Raw genomic sequence first — 20,619 nt, forward strand, 5'->3', positions numbered from 1 at the left:
TACATATAACCTCTATCTCAGTCCTCGAATTCAAAGCACTTTCTGTCAGCCCCAAAAGATATATATTCAAATAGTTAAATTAACATCATAAACGTGTGACGACTAGTCGACTAATGCCTTGAACTAACAACCACCAGTCGACTAGGAGAACCTTTGGTCGGGGGGCAGCCCTAGAAGGACCAAACAAGCCATCGCTTAGCTCACTGATTCTGCTTGTCCTCGAGCTGCTGCTGTGCATAATTTCACCCAGCTGGGCTAATAAGAAAGCAATAAACCAGACAAGAGATCCTGCGAGTTAATTAAAGATCAATCTCACTGCATGAACATTACAAAACACTGTCCTCCACTACGCTGACTGTTGGTGGGTTTAAGGGGGGAAACGGTTATTGTTGGATGAAAAATTGGCGTTCCCATAGAAACCACATGTTGTACTGGTTCCACACATTAAGAGAGGAAGCCGCAAGTCGTGAGGAGAGATTGAGGATGTGTTTCATTCAGTAAACCTTACACACACTCACACAAACACATTGGTGGTTAGTGTGTAAGAGCAGCCAACATGGCACTGAAAGTGGGTGCCAGACAGGAGATATTGTGGAGGAGTAGCGTGACAGTATTGCTAATATTGTGAGTGGCTATTAACAATTTGTTGTCTATAATAACAATAGAAAGCAATACAGCACATCATGTTCCACCACCTTGAAAGTCCAATAATATTTTCCCAGTGCAATATTATGGACATCAACTAGGGGTGGGAGATATAGCAGTGTAGCTGAAACGATTAGTCGATTAATCAATGAAGAGAAAATTAATCTGTAAATATTTGGTTAATTGATTAGGACATATGCCGAATATTCTCTGGTTCCAACTTCTTTATTGTTAGGATGCTTTTCTGTGTTTTACGTCATTGTGAATTGAATATCTTTGTTGTTTTGGACTGTTGGTCAGACAAAACAGGACACATGCACAAATCAGAAGGAAAATATGAAATTTTACACTATTTTCTTTAATTTTATAGACTAAACAATTAATTGATTAATCAAGCAAATAACCAGCCGATTAATTGCTGGAAAATCAATTGAGAAACTGTTGATAACCAGACGGGAATGTCTGTTTTTGGTTCATCCAGTGAATTACTGTTAATACCTGACAGTTAATACATTTATATGATTGTATGGTCATGTTACCCACCCCTGACACCAACTACACAGCCTGAAACGCCATAACCAAATTGTGTTACAAAGTCAATCAGTCATCAGAAGAAGGCCTTGTGGACAATATATCAAGAGTGTCATGAAAAGAGGTCCCCATCTCCCCAGTCTGCTGAATTACATCACAAATTAACAATTGACAATGGACTATAAGAATACCCAGAATTATTTTGGAGCACATTTTTCATTTTTCACACCAGCAGTACCACTAAAAGACAGTGAACATTGTCAATCAGTGTGAGAGACCTCAGACTGCAACATTTAATGCCATTAAAGAGGTTCCTCTTGTGCATTAAAGAGCCCAAGTGCACAGGTTATTGTCCCTACAATTTGACATAGTTGAATACAAAAACTGCCTCTTTCACCACATATGTACTGTATAGCTCAGGTGCTGCTGCTACTGCTGGGCTTGTGTTTAAGAATGGATGTGCTGACTGTGAGAGGAAGGGGGAGGAGGAGGACGAGGAGGAGGAGGAGGAGGGTGGTGGTAGGAGGAGACTCAGCTACTGTAGCAGTGCATCAGCAGAGGTGAGACAACAGCCACTACATCACAGTTTGCAGACTGTTAGATACACACACTTAACACTTGCAAAGAACATCTTGTTTTGGTCTGTTTGCAGAAAGCTTTCATATATGGACACATGTCACATTTAGACTTAAGTGTTTGAAATCCATCCATAGTAAGGTGATGTAAATAGTTATATGGGGGGAAAAAAACAGGTGATGCAGCCAAATCAGTGCACATGCAGAGACTAAATCTTTTACAGCTGAGCCTTTTCTTCAAACGTTCACGGCTGAAGGGCAGCTATGTCGGCCAACCTTACCCCAGCTGCCTCTCCTGCCGCCAGAGACAGATAAACCTACAGTGGGCTACAGTATGTGTGTCATTAGTGCTGACCCAGATGCTCTGAAACACTGACTGTCCTATGACTGCACTGCATTCCCAGAATAACCCCCTTCAGCTCATTACAGACAAAAAGAATATTTCATAACCCCGATTAAGGAAATGCAAAGAATGAAATGCAGAGCAAAAGATGAGAAGTTGAGATGAGAGGCAAAGTTGAGGTTGAGATAGCTCAGATTGAGTGCAGCTGCAGAGAAGAAGCAAGGTCTGTGCGGTCCAATCTGATCAGTGAGACAAAAGAGTTGGCTGGCTTCAGGCTCAGGTGGAAAGATTAGTGGGTGAGAGAGTTACATCACATGCAAGCAAACCCTGCAGTCCAGTATCAACACCATCTCTCACGCGCACACACACACACACACATAGACACACACAAACACACACACACACACATCCTATCATGTCAGGGCTGGAATTAATCCTGTATAACAGCCATTTGATCATATTCCTTGACTGCGCATATGGCACTTGCATGTTACAGTATGTGCAGAGAGCTTATAGGTTCTTCCTGGGGTGATGTGATGGACCACAGATAAGTTTTTTTTTCTTTCCCAAAAAAAAAAAAAAAAAAAAAAGATAGCCGACCACAGCTCCATCCATGACAGCCTGTGAATCATGCACCCAGCAGCAAATCATGTGCGGGGATTACAAAACGCTGCCTGCATGAAACAAAAGATCCATTTTACGCCTTATATGTTCTAACTCTTCACAATAAAAGCTACACGTACTGCAAGGCACATGTGAAGATGTGACACATAATAATGCATCTGATCAGCGTGTGTTTCCTTGGATCAAATAGCTCGGTGTTAGTATGCTTACCCTCTGCGGCCAAAGCGCACCGGACAAGAAGTAAAAGCATCCCCGCAGACAGCAGACAGTTTGCAAGCATCCCCGCTGCACCGGCTCGCCACTTGGTCCTCAAACACCTCCCCTCTCCTCCGGTATCCGTCCTTCGAGGCGAGCGTGCACCGGCGGCAGCGGGGTCCGCTCCGCCGGCTCTCACCTCCTCAGGATGACCTGTTTGCCCACTCCTCAAACCGGGAGCCATATCCAGTGGATAAGTTGCTGAAGTTTCGGTCGTAAATAATACATTGGATCAATCCTCGTGTTTGAACGGGAGACACAGCGGTCCCGCGGCCTCGTCCGTCGTGTGTCCAGGGCTGGAAGAGGGGGGGTGGGAGGGGGGGGGAGAAGAAAGCGGCGGTGAAGGGAAAAATGCGCCCTATCGCCCCGCTCCGCTCGGTCCACCCATCACCGCGTGGCGCAGGGCGGCGCGCACACTTTGCCAAAGCTTTGACATGTAGCTGTTGGCGGTAAACTGCCGGGCCGTTTTCAGACGTCCTCCGGATTGATGACAGCCATTTAAGTGTGCTCAGGTGACGTTAAGCCACAAATGAAAAGATTGTAGGTGGTTTGGTGATTTAAAGTCTGCCACCCCCGCTGGTCACACTGAGCAAATTAGCCTCTGTGCTGTTAATTGTCTGGAGAAAGTCAAAGCTGAGCAGTCTGCAGGACGACCTCTGCTGGGTGAATGGAACTAGACAGATCCATATGAAGCTGATTCATTTTTGATTACAACCTTGTGTACTAATATTGTGGGTTAATATGAAAAAAATCCACATGACTTTATAGTTTACCTTTACATCTACTAACAGGTATGTAGCTCATATCTGTCCTAGAGGCTAGAGTAATTGCTACCTGAGTGTCTCATTTATGTGGATACAACGGTGGCTGTTGTACCTCTTCATTTCCACAAGATGTCAGCACAGACCCAGAAAAACTCTGTGGTGTGAAACCCCGGGATAAAAAGTCAGACAGATCCCACTTAACAAGAGTTCATTACAAAAACCTATTTGAAAAATCGTGTCTCTTGATGTGCAAGTTATTAAATTACTATTTAATAATGATGACAAGTATTTTATATGAAACCATGGTGAACAGTGAAGTGCCAGCCCATATCACTCATTTGGGAACACAATTCTGGAGCCTCTGGTCATATCACATGAGCTTCATCAGCAAATAGTTTGTCCAGAATTGGAGATGTTAAAAAGGTTGTTTTGTTTTTCTGGGCACTTGAAGGACTTCTGGTCTGGGTGACCTCACTGTCTGAGCATCCTGAATTTACCAGTTTGTAATTAGTAATCAATTTGTTTCTAACTTGTTTAAGCACAAATTTATTTAAGAAACTGTACCATATAAACACAAAGAAAACAGGTGTCATGTGACAGCTCCTATCATTTCAATTCATACAGTACAATTAATCAAACTACCATAAACTAATTGCAACATGGTGACCCCTGAGGGTCTAGGGCCTTGCTTCTTGTCCATATTACTCATGCTGAGACATGGAACACTTGTTTATTAATCAGTTAGTTAATTGACAGAAAATGAATCTACATTAATTTTGGTAATAGATTAAGTTTTTAATTCAATTTATTGAACAAAGATACCAAACATTATCTGGTTCCAGTGGTCAAAATGTAAGGATTTGCTTCTTTTCTCTGTTTAGTATCATTTAAAATTAAATGTTTTGCATTGTTGGGCGGACAAAACAAGGAATTTGAAGATGTCATCATATAATGAAAATGAGAGTTAGTTGTCGACTTACTCATGTTACTAAGAGGCATGTAAAACTTTCTGGAGATTCCAGTTTGGAAAACCAGTTTGATAATATAGCACACAAGTTGCAGTGTTGTCAGAAGTTATCAGTGTCCATGCATGTGTTTGAAACAAGAAAGGCACCCAAATGATGGAAGGACAGTCAAAAGGAGTTGCATCAATAGATTTTTTTTAATTCAAAGTGAATCTTAACAATAATACACCATAAAGTCTTATTTTGACACTCACCAAAAGAGTCACCTGGAAAACCCGCTTAATGTGACAAAGTAGAGAAGGCTTGGTCACACCTAAATCACTGAGAACTAGAGAGGAAACACTATCGCAAACTGTAAAGAGACATCACATCCATAGAGTTAGTTTTCCCAGTCCTCATACTGTAAATATTGCACAGTGCAATTGCTACATGGCAAACTAGTGTAGCACAAAATAAAAAAGCAAATGAAACAAAAATGAAAAAAAAAAAAAAACAAAGCCACAAAAAATCTACAGGTATTAAAACAGTAACAGTTCAGATTTCATAATCAAGTCTATTTGATGAGCAATCTAAACAGATGATTCCATAACTTGCAGTGTGAATTAACTCTTTAAATTGATACAGATGACCAGAAAATAAGAACTTAAGTAAAACAAACCTCATCAAATCAAATCAAAGAGTAACACAGTAGCACATTTAGACTAATACAGACCCTGAATTAACATCTCTAAAGGATAATACCGCAGCAGAAGATTTTTTTTCGATATCAAAGTCATTACTTTAATAGAAGTAATTTTACAAATGACTGTTTTATCTGTTAAATGTTACATGAATCCTCAAAAAAAAAAAAAAAAAAAAAAAATTATCCATAAACCAAGGTGTCAATCGTGTGGAAAATCAAAAACAGTTTTAAGATTTCTCTCCTCTTGCATCCATTCTTTTCCTTAACAAGTATGGGAGAGTTAATGCAGGCGCATTGCTGGTGAATACCTTTGGAGGAATCAAAACACAGATTACATTTCACATGCTTATTATTGGGGAACTATTTTCAAGCACTAATCTGCCAAGTTCATGCCTTGTCGTCATATGCTTTCTTTCCCAAAATGACACTAGAGTATGATCCGTAAAGCATACAGGTAAGAAGAAAAAAAAAGATATCAAAAACATACAACCATATTAATGTCAGTGTTTAAATGTGGAGTATTGCACTCTTGACTGACTGTGCAGAGAAACCATAATAATCTCCTTGAACAAAGTAGTTTCCCCAATCAGGACACAGAATAAACATCCAGAAAGACTATTCGTGGACATAAAGTGTGGCTCCTCTGATTTTAAAAAGCCAGTGCTGTCAACTGTGCTCTGGTTGCTGCCAGTGCTAACTGCTCCCACTCAGCCTCAACTTGTATGATGGAAAAGCTGCTCTGAGCAGACGGCTTCTAGGCAAACAAAGTGAAGCAACTTAGGTGTACATGCAAGGTAATGTAAAGCATGGAGATTATCTAAGAACACTTGGTGGTGCAATGACCGCACAATGTAAAGTATTGCATCTGCTGTTCAGCCAGAGTGACTATCCAAAGATCGTCGAGTGTCATATCATTCAAAGTGTAAGTGTGTATGTGTGTGTGTGTGTGTGTGTGTGTGATTTACTGTGTGTGTTATCACAGAGAGGCTTTGGCGGCGGCTATCTGAAACAAGGAAAACCACTGCCATGTACATCCCTCTGTCGTTTCTACAAGCTGATCAGAGGAGTACAGGTTCCTGGAATGACACCGTGATAAAGTCCTATTTTGTGTGATTTCTTTTTTTTTTTCTCCAGGTCAAGTGGCCGTTAAAAGTCTGTCTACTCTACATGGTAATGTTATTGGATTCTATGCCTTCCTCCTCAAATATGTGGTGAGGAATCACCATCTTGAACTCTTCGTTTTCTGAATCTCAAGGCACATACGCAGTGCTGCTCACACTGTCTCAATTTCAGTAAGGAAACACATAACAATGGCCACAGTTTTGCATTGACAAAACATCATTTTGATATGAGACACTCATAAAAAGGGGAGAGCGATTCGAACACAAGGCAGTTTAGAATAACAACTTGTGAAACTGATATTCTAATCAGATATAACATTGAACAGATAAAAAGGTTGCAATAAATATTAGTTCAAATCAATTTGACATTAAAACAAGTTGTAAAACATTATTCTGGAACAAAAACATTGGGCTTAATTTATTTTTGGACACACAGTCTTATCACCCGAACCCTTACAAGCCTAACTAACTGTATGAGTGCTTAGTGGCGAGTGTGATTGGTGGAAACGTTACAGAAGCGTTTCGATGAACACAATGATTTTTTTTTCTTTTCTGGCATCTCACAGTGCTCCTGTAACACGCGAAAGAGTTCTGGTAGTACACCGTGTACGTACAATGAAAAAGTTAAATCAATCCTGCAAGCTACAGCTTTAAATGTGTACAAAACGTCAATATGAAAACATACAAAAAAATTAAGTTACATCGATACATCATTTATATGCAGTGATGAGCCCAAAAGGTTAATAAGGATAAAATACTGATGCAAAAACACACACCCCGAGAAACAACAAATGCAACTAATGTTCATCATCAGCAATACAGTAGTTACAATGACACTCCAAATATGAACACAAAACACAAAAATCAAAACCACTTCTATTTCAGATAATTAGGGACCTATACAAAAATAGCAACGCTAGGTTTAAACTCAGAGAAATCACCTAATTTCACAGCTATCGAAGTGGCAATCATCATATAGCAGCTTATCTATGATACATTCAAGAAAGAAATGATACGACTTATTAATTGCCCAATAAGCTAGACAAAACCTCGGCCGTTTTTAAATACAATTTTTTTGTTTGTTTTAATTTAACCCCATTCTACAACTACAGTATAACTGAGGTCTATGCAAACAGAATAGCTACCTTGCTCAGGAAATGAATTACAGTCTTTGGTGCTGCACAAGCAACTTCATTTGAAAATAAAGACAAAAACACACATAACTAGTAAAATTAACAGAAAAATGCACACACAGCATATATACATACATACATATATATATATCTATATATATATAGATATATAGATATATAGATATATATAGACTGGTGATACCACCATATATATTTATATATATGTATGTATATATCCTCCCTGACGGAATGTATAAAATAAGCTGTTGACATCGATAAGCCTTAAGCCTTTAACAAAGGGTATAATGTAAAGGGAAAAAGTTAAATTTGTCACACATGCATAAATGAGAGAATTGCACACAATTAACTCACACCTTATCAAGCATCTGTACTAAATAGTCTAGCTCTATAATATATGTCCATATATGTGTGTATATTGAATACTGCATGGTTTGCTCAGGCTTAGAAGATTCCATACCATGAATTAATTTGCATTTTTTCCTTACCTAATCAAAGCCATGCCCACCACACTTCTAAACATCTAAGAAACAAAGTGAAAACACTCAAAATGAAAATACGAAGACGAGGAAAAAAAAAAAAAAAAAAAAAAAATCGACTATTTAGATTGTATTGCAGTTTCATCAAACAGTACAAATACTGTTAGTAATAAGAGTTTCACTAAATAGAAAGTGATTATCAAATATTAAGCAATACTCAGTACTTGCACTTTGTACACTAGTTCATTCGGGAAGGGAGAAAAAAAAAATTAATGAAACAGCAAGCATTCGCAACAGCAAAGCATGCTGTTCTTCTTGAAAGAACAGAAAACTAACTCACTACACACTGAAATATACACTGACTCCAAAAATAAGCACCGCTATCCGCAATACATCACATCCATGCAGGCTATGCATGGACATATACATGTGCATATATATACTCACACATAGGATGCATCGACTGATTGGAATTTCAAGTGCTGCAGTCCAGTACATTAATATTCATGTATATAGTCATATATAAGTAGTAACATTAACAACCTCAAATATGTAAGGCACTATGGCTGGGGACAGTTATACAATGCAGCGAGTCTTGTGACACAAACAATAAGAGCAACGTCTATGCATCTTTCCGTTTACATTTTTGCTCATGCAAGACCACATGCAGCGTGAGGAACAACCCTATTTAAAATCGGTTAATTGACTTGACATTGCTAACACCAAAAGACACCGAAAAGGTACAAATACTTCAAACGCAGTACAACATACACTGTGGACAACATGTGCATCTGTCAATCTAGAGCTAGAGACTGGGATGGCTTTACAAATATGGATGTGTCTTGCACATGTAAGAAGGCAATATAGAAAAATAGCTGGGATTAGGGGTGCAAAGTCTAACTATTCAACATCACCCCAATTATTTACCTGTTTTGAGGAGTATTCGTAGAAGATCCAATGCAAAGATATATCAAATGTGCAAAACACATTAAGTGTGAGTTTAACTACTCATTCATTCTTTCATTCAATCATTCATACATTATTTACTTCTTAATTTTGCCCAAATCATCTCCACCATTGAAACTCTTTTTTTTTTTTTTTTTAAAGCTTGAAGTTCAATTACACCCAAGTCTACATGATTCAAAAAATAGCTTGCTTTCTCTGTGGTTGTGCCATGGTTTTTGGAAATGAAAACCATGTTGTTTGTGGTTTAAGATAGAATTCGCCCTGTTCACTTAGCCCTCAGGTGGTGTGAAGGGTACCTGTACACCGATGCTCAGATGTAGGGGTACTGGTTTATTTTGGTGGGGCTGAGAGGGAAACTGGCGTAGGCGGGCGAGGCGATGTAGGAATGCGGGGGAAAGAGGGGCTTGAATTGGCCCTGCGGGTGCAAGGTGGGGGAGGGCAACAGCCGGTGGTTGATGCCCACTGTGACCTGATGCACGATGCCTGCCGGGTGGGAGATGCTGTAGGTGGGCTGGAGGACGGGGCGTGAGGACCCAGGGGAGGCCAGGAGGTGAGCCACGGGTGCAGCCGTGACCAGAGGACCAGAAGGGGGGTAGGAGAGTAAGGTGGGCTGGGAGTGTGGGTGGCCCCCAAGGTGGGGGTGGGGGCCCGTAGAATGGTTTGGGCTGCTGTGGGACAGGGTGAATGTGTGCCCATGCATGGTGGGAGGGATATACGCCTGTGGTCTCCGGTGGGCAAAGTTGCCATTCCACTCCTGGTGGCAGGAACCGAAATGTTGGACCTGAAGGAGAGAAAAACAATGTGTCTTATCAGTTTTCATCAGCACAGTTTGTCTTTATGAGCCACTAGATGCTGCTGTTTCCATGTTTTCAAATGACAGCCATTAACAGCGTCATGACAGGCACCTCATCTTTGTCTGTGTGTATAACATTAAAATATTCCAGTAATTCTCTTCATCTTATTGGGACTACAGTAAGTCAGCATTATTATGGTAAAAAGCATTCATGCTTTGAACAGAGTGGAAATACATAACCCACCACCTGTGAGTAATTCTAAGCATAGCTGGTAGATTTGTTAGTTGCAAAAGCTACTGTGGCAGATGAATTAAGTTCCATTTACAGTGTGAAGTGTGGTCTTGGCTGCTGCTCTGCTATGAAAAGGAGATATTTGCAATTCAAATGTTATGCTCTTTATCACCTAAATGCACAGAGTGTAGTCACAACCACTTTAGTCACTTCAGAAATTGGATTTTCTGGTACAATCTGCCAACTTCTTTACTGATTCACTTTCCAGAAAGGGAAAGATGCCAGTTACAATGACTTCATGTTATAAAATGGGACTTTCTACCCGCAAACACTGCAAATCGTATTATGTGGCACATGGCCCAGACCCTGGAACACAATCACTGGTAAAACCACTTCTGCCAGTAACTAAACCCGGGTGTTGTGCTGGCGGGAAGCGTGATTTTATCCCTGCAACCTGTTTTCATATATCCCGCTTGATAATGAAACCCAATGTCTCCACTGCTGCTAAATCCCTCTACAACTTGTTTACATGTGAGTGTGATTGTGTAGTACATGATGTACAGGACTACAAGTGCTCACCTGCCCAAAGCCTATGGGCTGCTGTTGCTGGGGCTGGAATGCAGGGGTGATCTTCTGCGGCCGGTTGAGGAGGGGAGTGGAGTGGTGATGTTGTCGCCCAGGAATGCCTCGCCCTTTGGACTGGCATGAAGACTCTAAGACTGGGCGAGGAGAGGAGAGAAGAAAGACACATGTTAAGGTGTGTGACAGTTTGGTGCACCAATATCAATTTCACAAAGTAAATGAAAGGGAAAAAAAAAGATGAAACCAGAGATATGATCCAACTACAATTGAACCTTAATCTATAACAGAAATCAAAACATTTGTGGCAGGAGGCTTTTTAGGCTCGTCAGTGACTTCAGCTGTGTTTGATCAGTTCCAAATCTTTAAACATAGCGGCATCTGTCCTCTGAATATGATCTAGATGATTATAAATAGACATGTTTGGGGGATCTGAGAGGAGTTTGTAACTAAGCTTGTTCATAGAGCTTATAGTGGGGTCAGACCCTCATCTATAAATATACCTGGTAGCACTAGAATAGCAAGCTGTGCCCTTTTATGTGGGGCTTTGGTTGCGGGTTTGAGGGAGGGAGATGCTGTTGACGGGAAAGGCGATATGACTCCATCTGATTTTCTCTACGGATTTACAGCTAGCCCTCCACTTCAAAAGACCTACAAAAAGGGGGCTCTTAAACGAACGACGTCTCACTGACCACAGCTGTTATAAAACCTACATGTGGCATGCAAAACCCCATTTTTAAAACCTGAAAGAAACATTCATCAAGCATTTATTCTTTTCTGATAACCAGAAAAAACAAAAAAAAAAACCAACAGTTCTCTGGTTGACATCCATGCTTTGAATATTCTTTTCAGGACATAAAATATTTTCGGGCAGATTCGCATGTCTTATGTAGCTTTATGAAATGCACATCCACACAGATACAGAGGGCTCTCAGAGTCAGTCTGAGGCCAGAGTAAGGACAGCAAACAAATCTGCTCCAGAGATCAGAGCAGTTACATCAGGACAGGTCACCCATAATCACCTGTGAGAACCTCTGTGGCCTACTAAAACAGCATAATCCCAGGCCGTGTGACCTGTGGGGCAGACAGCAGCAGTGGTGACTGGATCTTTGAGCAAGCATGACCTACTCTTGCACCTCTGAGTGGCTAATACCTGTCAAGAGTGTATCCCAGACAAATAACAACTGGGTGTGCAGAAGAAAAAGTGTCCTCAAAACAATAATTTAGGTTTAGAGGGAACCTGGGTTTAATACTCTACTGGTCACTGTCACTTCCAGCAGTTTTTAACTATACAAAAAAAGCATGGATTTCACTCAACATGCTTGACACCTAATATACTATACATAATTAGGTCAGACCAAAATGGAACATACTGAATGCATTTACTAGTGTGTTAGATCCCCTGTATGAGTCCAGTATTACCTGTGTTGCCAGGTGTTTCCATGACTGCATGGTTGATGTTGTTGTTCTGCACCCTCATTGGAGGCACCACAACAGTACGCACTGTTGGCTTGCTGGGCTCTGTCTCTGGGGCGACGCATGCGACACGGGGCTCGCAGTTCTGGTTGCCATTTGCCATGTAGCGTCGCTCTGTGAAGCGACTGTTGCTGTGGCCGGAGGCGTGTGAGGCAGGCGAGCTGTCCACTGTGTCACAACCACTCTCCTGTTCATCATCTGACATACTGCAAGAGGGCAACCGACGAGGAAGAACGTTATTCACTGTTGTTGCGACAGCTGATGCCAACCGAAACAAAACATTTATGTGAGCTTTGTTTGAATCGTCTGTCTTGAGCATACCTGTTGGGGTGTTTGCAGGGTGATGTGCTGGACTGGGCTGAGGCTGAAGAGCTGGTGCTGAGCGTGCTGTCTGGGCTGCTGAGGGAACAGACTCTCTCCATACTGACGGTGCTCTGACACGCTTCACAATCTGCGCTACCCTTACACCTGTGTGCAGAGAGACACACATAAAAAGGAACCAATAAGACACAAATATTTTACAACTGAGCTAGAAATATTGTTAGAAGGAACCTGGTGGTTTGTACTCACTCCCCCATTGAGTGTCTTTGTGCGCTGTCCTCCTCGTCACTGCTTATACTGATGACGCTAACAGTCGGGCTAGCTAGGTCAGAGATCACCATGGCCTGCCGCTGCTCCTGTGAAACTGAAAGCTCACAGTCTGGCTGCACTTTACAGCAGTTCTCATCATCTTCCTCTACCTGCTCTGTTCCTTGCTCTTCTCTAGCAGCATGCCCTTCTTCTGGGCATCTGGCTTCCTCCTCCTCTACCTCCTCCACATTCTTTGCTGTATCGGCCATCTTTGGGGACTGGCATGCTAAATTTTGGATGTTTGTGTTTTGGGAAAAGTTGCTGCCCCTATGGAAGAAAAATATGTCACATTCAGCAAGGGAAAACATCTTTTACTACATGTCAATGCGTTTGTTAATGTTCATAAGGCACATAAGGCAAAACCCACGCGTCATACCTGTTTCCACAAGGCTTAGCTCTCTTGTTGGCAGCTGGCTGCGGCCACACCACATGTGCAATGCCTATGTTGATTGGCTGGTGGGTGGACATGGTCATTTGGTTGGTTAAGAATGGCTGAGGGTGGGCAATCATGGAGCTGTAATGGTTACCATGGGTACGCACTTTCCTGCATTAAGAAAACAGAACATTGCAAATTGAGCCAAAAGCCTTTAGCACCATTACTGACTAAACGGTCTCAGTCACTGGTCCCAGAGGACACGTATGACTCATCGATCATTAATATTCAGGGGAGCAAGCATTCTGTATCAGAGCAGTACAGCCCTTCCCAAGGGTGTGCATAGCAACTAAAGATAATAACGCACTACTAGTATATGTTTTATAAAATACTGTACATTAAAACTATAAATACATATATCATTAAAGGATACACATAATGCATCAAAAAAAAATTGTGCTTTAACCACCTGAAACAGGCAAACAAATTGCTTACCCCCAGTCGCCCAATCTCTGTGAGCCCGCCACAGTGTCAGACGCCAAAGTGGTTGGTGGTGGGGGCACTGATGTCACCTGCTGCCAAGTGGGCACCAAGATCTGCTGAGCTCGGTTTGACCAGGCCTGTTGAAGTGCAGAGGTGCAAAAACGTCATATCTACTGATTTCCTCTTAATGATCCTCTCATCAGAAGAACAACTTCAAACAGCATACATTTTCATTTACATACAAAAGCATATTAGAGTGTTTTTTTGGGTTTTTTTTTTAAATCAGCTGCAATCAGTTTTCATTATTCCTGTGTATTCTACCCCCTTACCTGCGTGATGACTCCAGGTCTGATTTGTATGGGCTGGATTGGGGGTGCTTGAGTGACCAGGGGCACAGACGCCTCCATTCGAACAGAGTAGCCTGCTGGTTTAGCTGTGTTGGTGGGTATTCCTGTGAGGACAAAAGGACAAGAAAACATTAGACTTCACGATATTTAGTTGAACCACCAGAAAGAAAAACAAACAAGTGAAATATGGATTCACAGACAAGATAAAATAATAAGTATAAAGATTTACACATCCTACCTTGAATGGTTGGGGGACATAAGATGAGTGCCTGCTGAAATGAATCGTTGCATCCAAACTGACCACTTCCGGTCTGCAACGGTATGCCAGGATGCATCACTGATGGGGCAGATGGGGCTAACCCCTACAAAAGGAAAACGAGATTTGACTTAACTTTTCCTCAGTATGACATTATCAACAGTGGCATTTAAGAGCCAGTAGATGGCGACATCTCTGTCAAGAGCAGTCTGAGTCACAGCCACACAAAGCCCAGGAGCTTGTCTCATGCTAATAGATCAGACGTGGGTTGGTGAATTAACTTTAGGTATAATCTAAGTGTGGCTCACTTGGCTCACCTGTGATAGATCACTATAGTAACCTATAAGACATGGCTGATCTGCTTGAGAGGAAGTGAATTTTAGGGGACAGGACCAAAAGGTATTCAAGGCCTACCTGCTCTCCAATCATCTCTATGGAAAAAATGAGTCACCATTCCTGGTATATCTAGGATTTATAATGTTAACTTTTTAAATCTGGATAACTAACAGGCCCTCTAACAATGTTGAAGTTACTCTTTGAGACAAGCCCCAGGGATAAACAAAGAACAGTCGAGCATGTGCCTGTGCTTCACTACTCATGCTGCTCTCATGCTAGCTATAATCACATTTATTGAATAACGAGAACTAGGCCTATATTGTTCTGCTGCAGCCTCTGCATGTAGTCCAGTCCCCATACCCATGTTGGTAAACACAAAGCAGCCTTTCAGGAGATAATGCTAAAAAGCCACAACATTTTCCTATAAAGTTCTCCTGGACAGAAAAGATTTTTAACTGTATTACTCCACAAAAACAAAAATTATGGCTGACTTTTTCGTGCAAGGCTTGATATACTTTCATTAGATTTCAAAACTGAATAGGAATGAGAGAGCTTCCTCATATCAGTCTTACAGCTGCACTGATGAAACACATATATAGTCAGAATTGCAGTGTTACAAGTACTGTGACATTGGTTTGCATTTTCATGTTTCTTAATACATTACTCATTATGGTGGATTTCGAAAGCACCTTGAGATAATTTGCATTATGAAGATCCAATGCCAAAAAAAGGGTCAGCTCCTTTTTCTCCTCGGCAACAACACTGATTTGCACTGTTGCCATGACCTCAGCAACATGACATGATTTTGTTGCCATGACAGCAGAGCTGAGACACAATAAGATGGGCATACACGGAGGCAATAAAGGCAAGAAAATTGTCAACATGATCAGTCTTCAAAGGAGCAGATGAACCGAACAACACGTTGCATGTCAATAACCTTTACCATCTGTGATTATTCTGACACTAAGATATTCTGATATTTTTTTACACTTCCAGCTCAAAAGACAACAAAATGCATCATGTGATTAATATGAAAACCTGTCTTCTTGTTAATTGGTTGGTTCCTTTGTTTTCAAATGTTTTAATTTCCTGATGTAATTATAATTGTGTACAAGTGTAATAAAAAAAGATTATGCAGCAGATCATCATGTAAACACATCCTGAATCACTTACTTGCGTGTGGACACCAGTTATCTTGCTAAAGGGGTGGTTGACTGAAGCAGCAGCGGTTGTGGTCACAGGTCTGACGAAAGGGCCTTTATTTCTGTTGACCGCCTCATACGCACTGGGACGAGTCCAGCAAACATCCATGATGTGGAAACATGACTTCACACTACAGGCAAAAGAGTGACATGGAGAGGTCAAGATATGTAGGAAGTTCAAACTGAAAACATGTCTGCAGAAGTGAAGCGGGTGAAGCAGACTCACTGGTTGCTGTGGGGAAAGTCGAGCAGGTGTTGCATTGTCACAAAGGGGTGGCTGAGAGCTTCAGCAGGGGCAATCCTCTCCTCTGCATCAATCAATAACATCTTCTTCAGCAGGCCAACAAACTCCCGACGGTCTGCCTTCTCCGCTAGCAAGTCACTACCTTCCAGATTCATCACCAAGTTCACCTGGGGTGCACACATTTACCATTGAAACTACAAAATATGTCAAAATAACTGTTCAAAACAACATCAAAACAATAACATAGCATTAAAAGAAAAAAAGCAGAAATCTTACATTACATTTCACTTTCCGTTTGCATCATCAAATGATTGTTAATACATGATACCTATTTCCTAAGAATGACAAACAATTACTAATCGACATGAATTTCTAAGAATTTCCTTTGACTTAAACAAGTACAGAGATGAGCAAGCATTGATAGTTGCCTGGGAGTTTCCCCCTGTGGTCTGTTTATACAGAGAATGACGAGTGAGATCTGAACCACCATTTCTTAATTTACATTTAGTGTTTCACTGAAAGGAAGTCTAGATTAAAAGCAATCTCTCTTTTTTCTCAGTAGTAAGATATGTATTCTCTATTCTGTTCATGCAGCTGTAGGTGTGTAGTACGTGCGTACTTCCTCTGGTCATGACCTAGTAGCCTACATCCTCTTAACATTTGATGTTGAACTTCCTATTAAGAACATTTAGTCAGAACAGCTGAACATACGTGCACTATGTCATCCAAACAGCTGAAGATGTACTTCCTTGCTTCCTTTGATTTCATCCCCGTCTCTGTCTCATGCTCATCTGTTGACTACAAGGAGAGAAAAAGGTTTAGTGATTGTGTAGTATATGCTGATACACAGTATGTGTATCAATGTGACTAGCAGCAGTAGTTTTTCTTAGGACTAGATCTTTGATTAGAATTTATCTGGCAAAAGGTTAACCCTACAGGAAAAAGATATATTTGTTAATTGAGTTAGAGCTGGCCTATGATTTTCACCATTAGTTTTTAGTAAAGCAAAACAAGACAGACTTTTGTTGTTTTAAATAAGTGGATATAAGCCAATTTGCAATTTATTTGAGTTGTGTAAAAATACTCCTTACCTTTAGTCTCCATGCTGCGTAAGGTGAGTCAGACTCTCTGCAAAAGAACCGTGCTGTCTTTGTCCCTGCATTCAACAAATGTTCCCCTGGCAAACCTTGTGTCTGAGAAATGTAGCGAATCTGTTGGACAGGAGGGAGGAAGAGAAAAAAAAAATTAACAGAAGACAACAAAAATCTTAGGCTTCAGTATTACCATTTTATATTAAATTACCAATTGTATCTTCATTCTGAACATGTCACTTCAATAATGAATGCTGTTTTTACACTGCTATGGTTAATTTCTCCATCATCCCCATAAACAACACATTCTCTCAGCACTTTATTGACAGTCTTTTATGCGCTTATGATCATTTACAAGCTTGATCACAGTGACATCACTCTATAAAGCCCCTTAGCGTTAGAGTTGTTGCATGTGGATTGTGCTCATAGTGGGGGACGGCTGCAGAGACCTTGAAGATGATACATTCCTGAGAAATGGCTAAACCCAAATATTCCTGTACTGATGTGTGGCTTGTGTTCATGATCCCTGAAAGGTGTCAGGGTCTTTGCATGTAATCTCTGATAACAAGGTTTCTGCGCTCTCGATGCCAAATGTTTTGCTGGGTAATGATGCTTGTCAGTCAGATGCTGTGGGGCGAGTGTGTCACACACAGGTTTATGAGAGAAGACCAGTGAGAAGCCTGGCTGACGTCAGTCGCACCCAAGTATTATGGAGAGCAACCATTAGAGATTCAGCACTGCTAAGAAGCACAGAGAGAGCAAAGAGAAACACATTGGGAGAATGGTAAGCACGCGTGTGTCATATGATATTCGTATGATATTCCCATGATAATACTGGTATCAATCTTAATGTGATAAAAATGTTACATCACAATATTCATGGTATTGTGACATATTCACATCATGATTATGTGCAGCAGCAACACACATGGTTGAAAGCAAATGTAATGTTGCTACTAGCTCTGCTCTGGAGAAGCTTCAAAAATTAAACAACTTCAGTAGTGTGGAAGTGGTTTGATAATATGAACTTTCAGAGAAAAAGACCAACATAGTCCGTCATCTATTGCATACAGATGCCAGACAAGTCGCGTCAGGATCTGACTCGGCTCAGGTGACAATGATTGATCGATCCTGACATTGTATGTTCACAGTGTGGTGATTTAGAGTTTTTCCAAGTTAGGAAGAGTATAAACTGTGCAGTCAGTCACAGACAGGAGGGGATGTGGGAGCAAAGAGTCACCACTGCCAGTGGAACAACAGGCTGGAGTTAGTTTAGTAACCTCCAGCTGGACACATGTTTTACCCAATACGGTCTGCACTGAGTTGAAGCTAGTTTTAACTTGAGTATTGAGCTGACTAATGTCACTACAGCAGGTCCATTTTCATTAATGACTCCTGACCAGAGTTATTTTAAAGGAGAGCACAGAGCCACACCTGTGCTTTTGTCTGCCTCTCTAAACCATTCTGTGAATATGCCATTAATCATAGACTGAATATAGGAGCTGGCTGTACCAGTCTGACCACACCTGCTGAAATTACATTATTACAATTATAGTTGAATCAAGGCCGTATCACCCACAACTAGAGGTGAGGATCATGAAGACGCACATTTTCAAATGTAGCGTAAAAGTACTGCATCCCAAAGCACCTTTGTTTCAAATCACTAGACTAACATTATAGATTAAAGGAATCTAAATGGCTGTAAGGCAGACAAACATGTATGTTTCACACCTTTACACCAGCTACATGAAGAGCTTCACATCAGAATAGTACATTACAGACACTGTGAATGTTTTAGTTGGAAGTTTTAATGTGTTGATCATGTTGCTCTCTCTGGCCACTGTGATGCTTGAGCGTTAGCTTATATGTGTTTGCGTGCGATGGTGGAGATCCTCTTGCTTGTCTTGAGGAACACTAATATCTAACACAACAGTTTCACTGTTCATTTCTCCGTTTTGGAATGTCTCAGTCCGTCAGTCCAATAAATGCTGATTTATGTCAACCACAATCTCTCTTTCATTTTTCTCACTCATGCCATGGTGACATTCATAATGCAGCCAGACATTAGTGACACTGTCAATTCCAATGAACTTTCTAAAAAGTACACTGACTAAATTTCCCTCCTTTCATGTCTATAATGTAGCTTTGCTGCAGTTCAGCAACATCATGTAAACAGCTTCAGACACAAAAAGACAACACAGCCAGTGTGTGGGTGGGAAAATTCTTGTGACGGGAAAACCCTTATTTTTCCTGGAAGGCGTGCCTCTGCAGAGATCTCACAACCCAGTGAGATCACTGGTGCAAAGCTACTGCTTCACAAAACAACTATCTAGCGAGCCCGGGCCTGCTGCAGAGCAGATAGGAAGCACAGGCAGCCTTTACTTTATGACAGTCCAGATAACAATAAAATATGCTTTTCAATGCCATTCCTCACTGTAACAAAGAAAAGTGCATCTCAGCGCAGAATAACGTCCCCACACCCTCCTACATACCCAGTGTACAAAGATTCCCTTCCACATTTGTGACATTGGGGTACATTCTGTACCAGCTTGTAGGGAAGGAAATTCCCCCTAGAACCTTGACGCTACTAACTTCCACTAACCCCAATCCTTTTTGCTGCCACTGACGCTGCCTACATCCTCTTATTCTTATTGCTCCTCCAGGCTGCCAGCTAGGCCAAAAGGGGAAAAAGCCAGGCCAGTACTACTTTGGTCTCTGCAATTATATACAGAGACTTCTGTGGTTGCACCACTAAGACAGTGCCTGAGAAAACAACAAATGGAGGGAATAAGGGGTATAAAAAAAGAAAATCAACAAGATAAAAATATAGGGAATGGATTAATTCCCAAGACCTCAGCGCCTTAGGTAATCATAGCCACTCATAATGAGACGCTGGCTGAATCGTGAGATTTGTCACATCAAAGGGGTGAGCAGCCTCCTGCTGTACTAGTGAAATAAAAGGTGGTGTGACTGGGGGATGAGGTAAGGAGAGGGGAGAGCAAGAGGGCAGGAGGAGGAGGAGTCAGAGTTATAAATACAATATGCTGTGTGGGATGGAACAAGACCCCATGCAGAAAGATAAGAAGAAAAGGGAGAAGAAGGGGGTAGTAGCGGCTCAGTGAGCCCAGCCAGATCACCCTGTGGCCCCTGGATGACATCTCACACCAGCAGTCAGCTGCCTAGCTGTTTACTGACATAAAGTCTGTTGGCCATCTATTTCAGGCGATACAAATTTACAAGCTTATAAATATGTTTTATAGGCACGTGAGCATAAAAATGCCTAAAAATTTGATTCTGAGTTTGTGATCTTGATGCCATTTCTCTGAAAGGCTTTAAAAAATGATGACGACATTTTAAGTGTGCATGCTTCATCTCGTTATGAGAATAACGAGAGAGAGAAAAGTACAAGAATACTACATAATACTCATGAAGGTTTTCTCATCAGTACTGTGTCCATGCACGGACTGGTTTTCCCC

The 20,619-nt window shown here is 41.2% G+C and overlaps 2 protein-coding genes across 7 annotated transcripts in view; both read right to left on the reverse strand.

Moving 5' to 3' along the window:
* The window catches only part of kiaa1549lb (KIAA1549-like b), a 69,470-nt gene extending 65,698 nt beyond the window's left edge, over positions 1-3,772 (reverse strand). Inside the window, exon 1 of one of the 5 annotated variants that reach the window (XM_067591155.1) lies at positions 2,929-3,757. In XM_067591155.1, coding sequence (XP_067447256.1) covers positions 2,929-3,157 — 229 coding nt within the window. In that variant the 5' untranslated portion in view covers positions 3,158-3,757. Of the gene's footprint in view, positions 1-2,928 lie in introns of all 5 variants that reach the window. The other 4 variants (XM_067591182.1, XM_067591164.1, XM_067591173.1 and 1 more) reach the window with 4 other exon arrangements.
* Positions 3,773-4,880: 1,108 nt separating this feature from the next.
* hipk3b (homeodomain interacting protein kinase 3b) overlaps positions 4,881-20,619 on the reverse strand; it is a 42,295-nt gene continuing 26,556 nt past the window's right edge. For both annotated transcript variants that reach the window (XM_067591201.1, XM_067591210.1), the window contains exons 4-16: positions 17,144-17,263; positions 16,764-16,850; positions 16,035-16,219; positions 15,780-15,939; positions 14,253-14,376; positions 13,997-14,118; positions 13,680-13,804; positions 13,188-13,355; positions 12,752-13,078; positions 12,503-12,649; positions 12,128-12,387; positions 10,706-10,845; positions 4,881-9,882 (exon numbers count right to left, since the gene is read on the reverse strand). In XM_067591201.1, the coding sequence (XP_067447302.1) occupies positions 9,412-9,882; positions 10,706-10,845; positions 12,128-12,387; positions 12,503-12,649; positions 12,752-13,078; positions 13,188-13,355; positions 13,680-13,804; positions 13,997-14,118; positions 14,253-14,376; positions 15,780-15,939; positions 16,035-16,219; positions 16,764-16,850; positions 17,144-17,263 (2,436 nt within the window). In that variant the 3' untranslated portion in view covers positions 4,881-9,411. The remainder of the gene's footprint in view (positions 9,883-10,705; positions 10,846-12,127; positions 12,388-12,502; positions 12,650-12,751; positions 13,079-13,187; positions 13,356-13,679; positions 13,805-13,996; positions 14,119-14,252; positions 14,377-15,779; positions 15,940-16,034; positions 16,220-16,763; positions 16,851-17,143; positions 17,264-20,619) is intronic.

The sequence above is a fragment of the Thunnus thynnus genome, chromosome 1 (assembly GCF_963924715.1).
Source record: "Thunnus thynnus chromosome 1, fThuThy2.1, whole genome shotgun sequence".
Taxonomy (NCBI): Eukaryota; Metazoa; Chordata; class Actinopteri; order Scombriformes; family Scombridae; genus Thunnus; species Thunnus thynnus.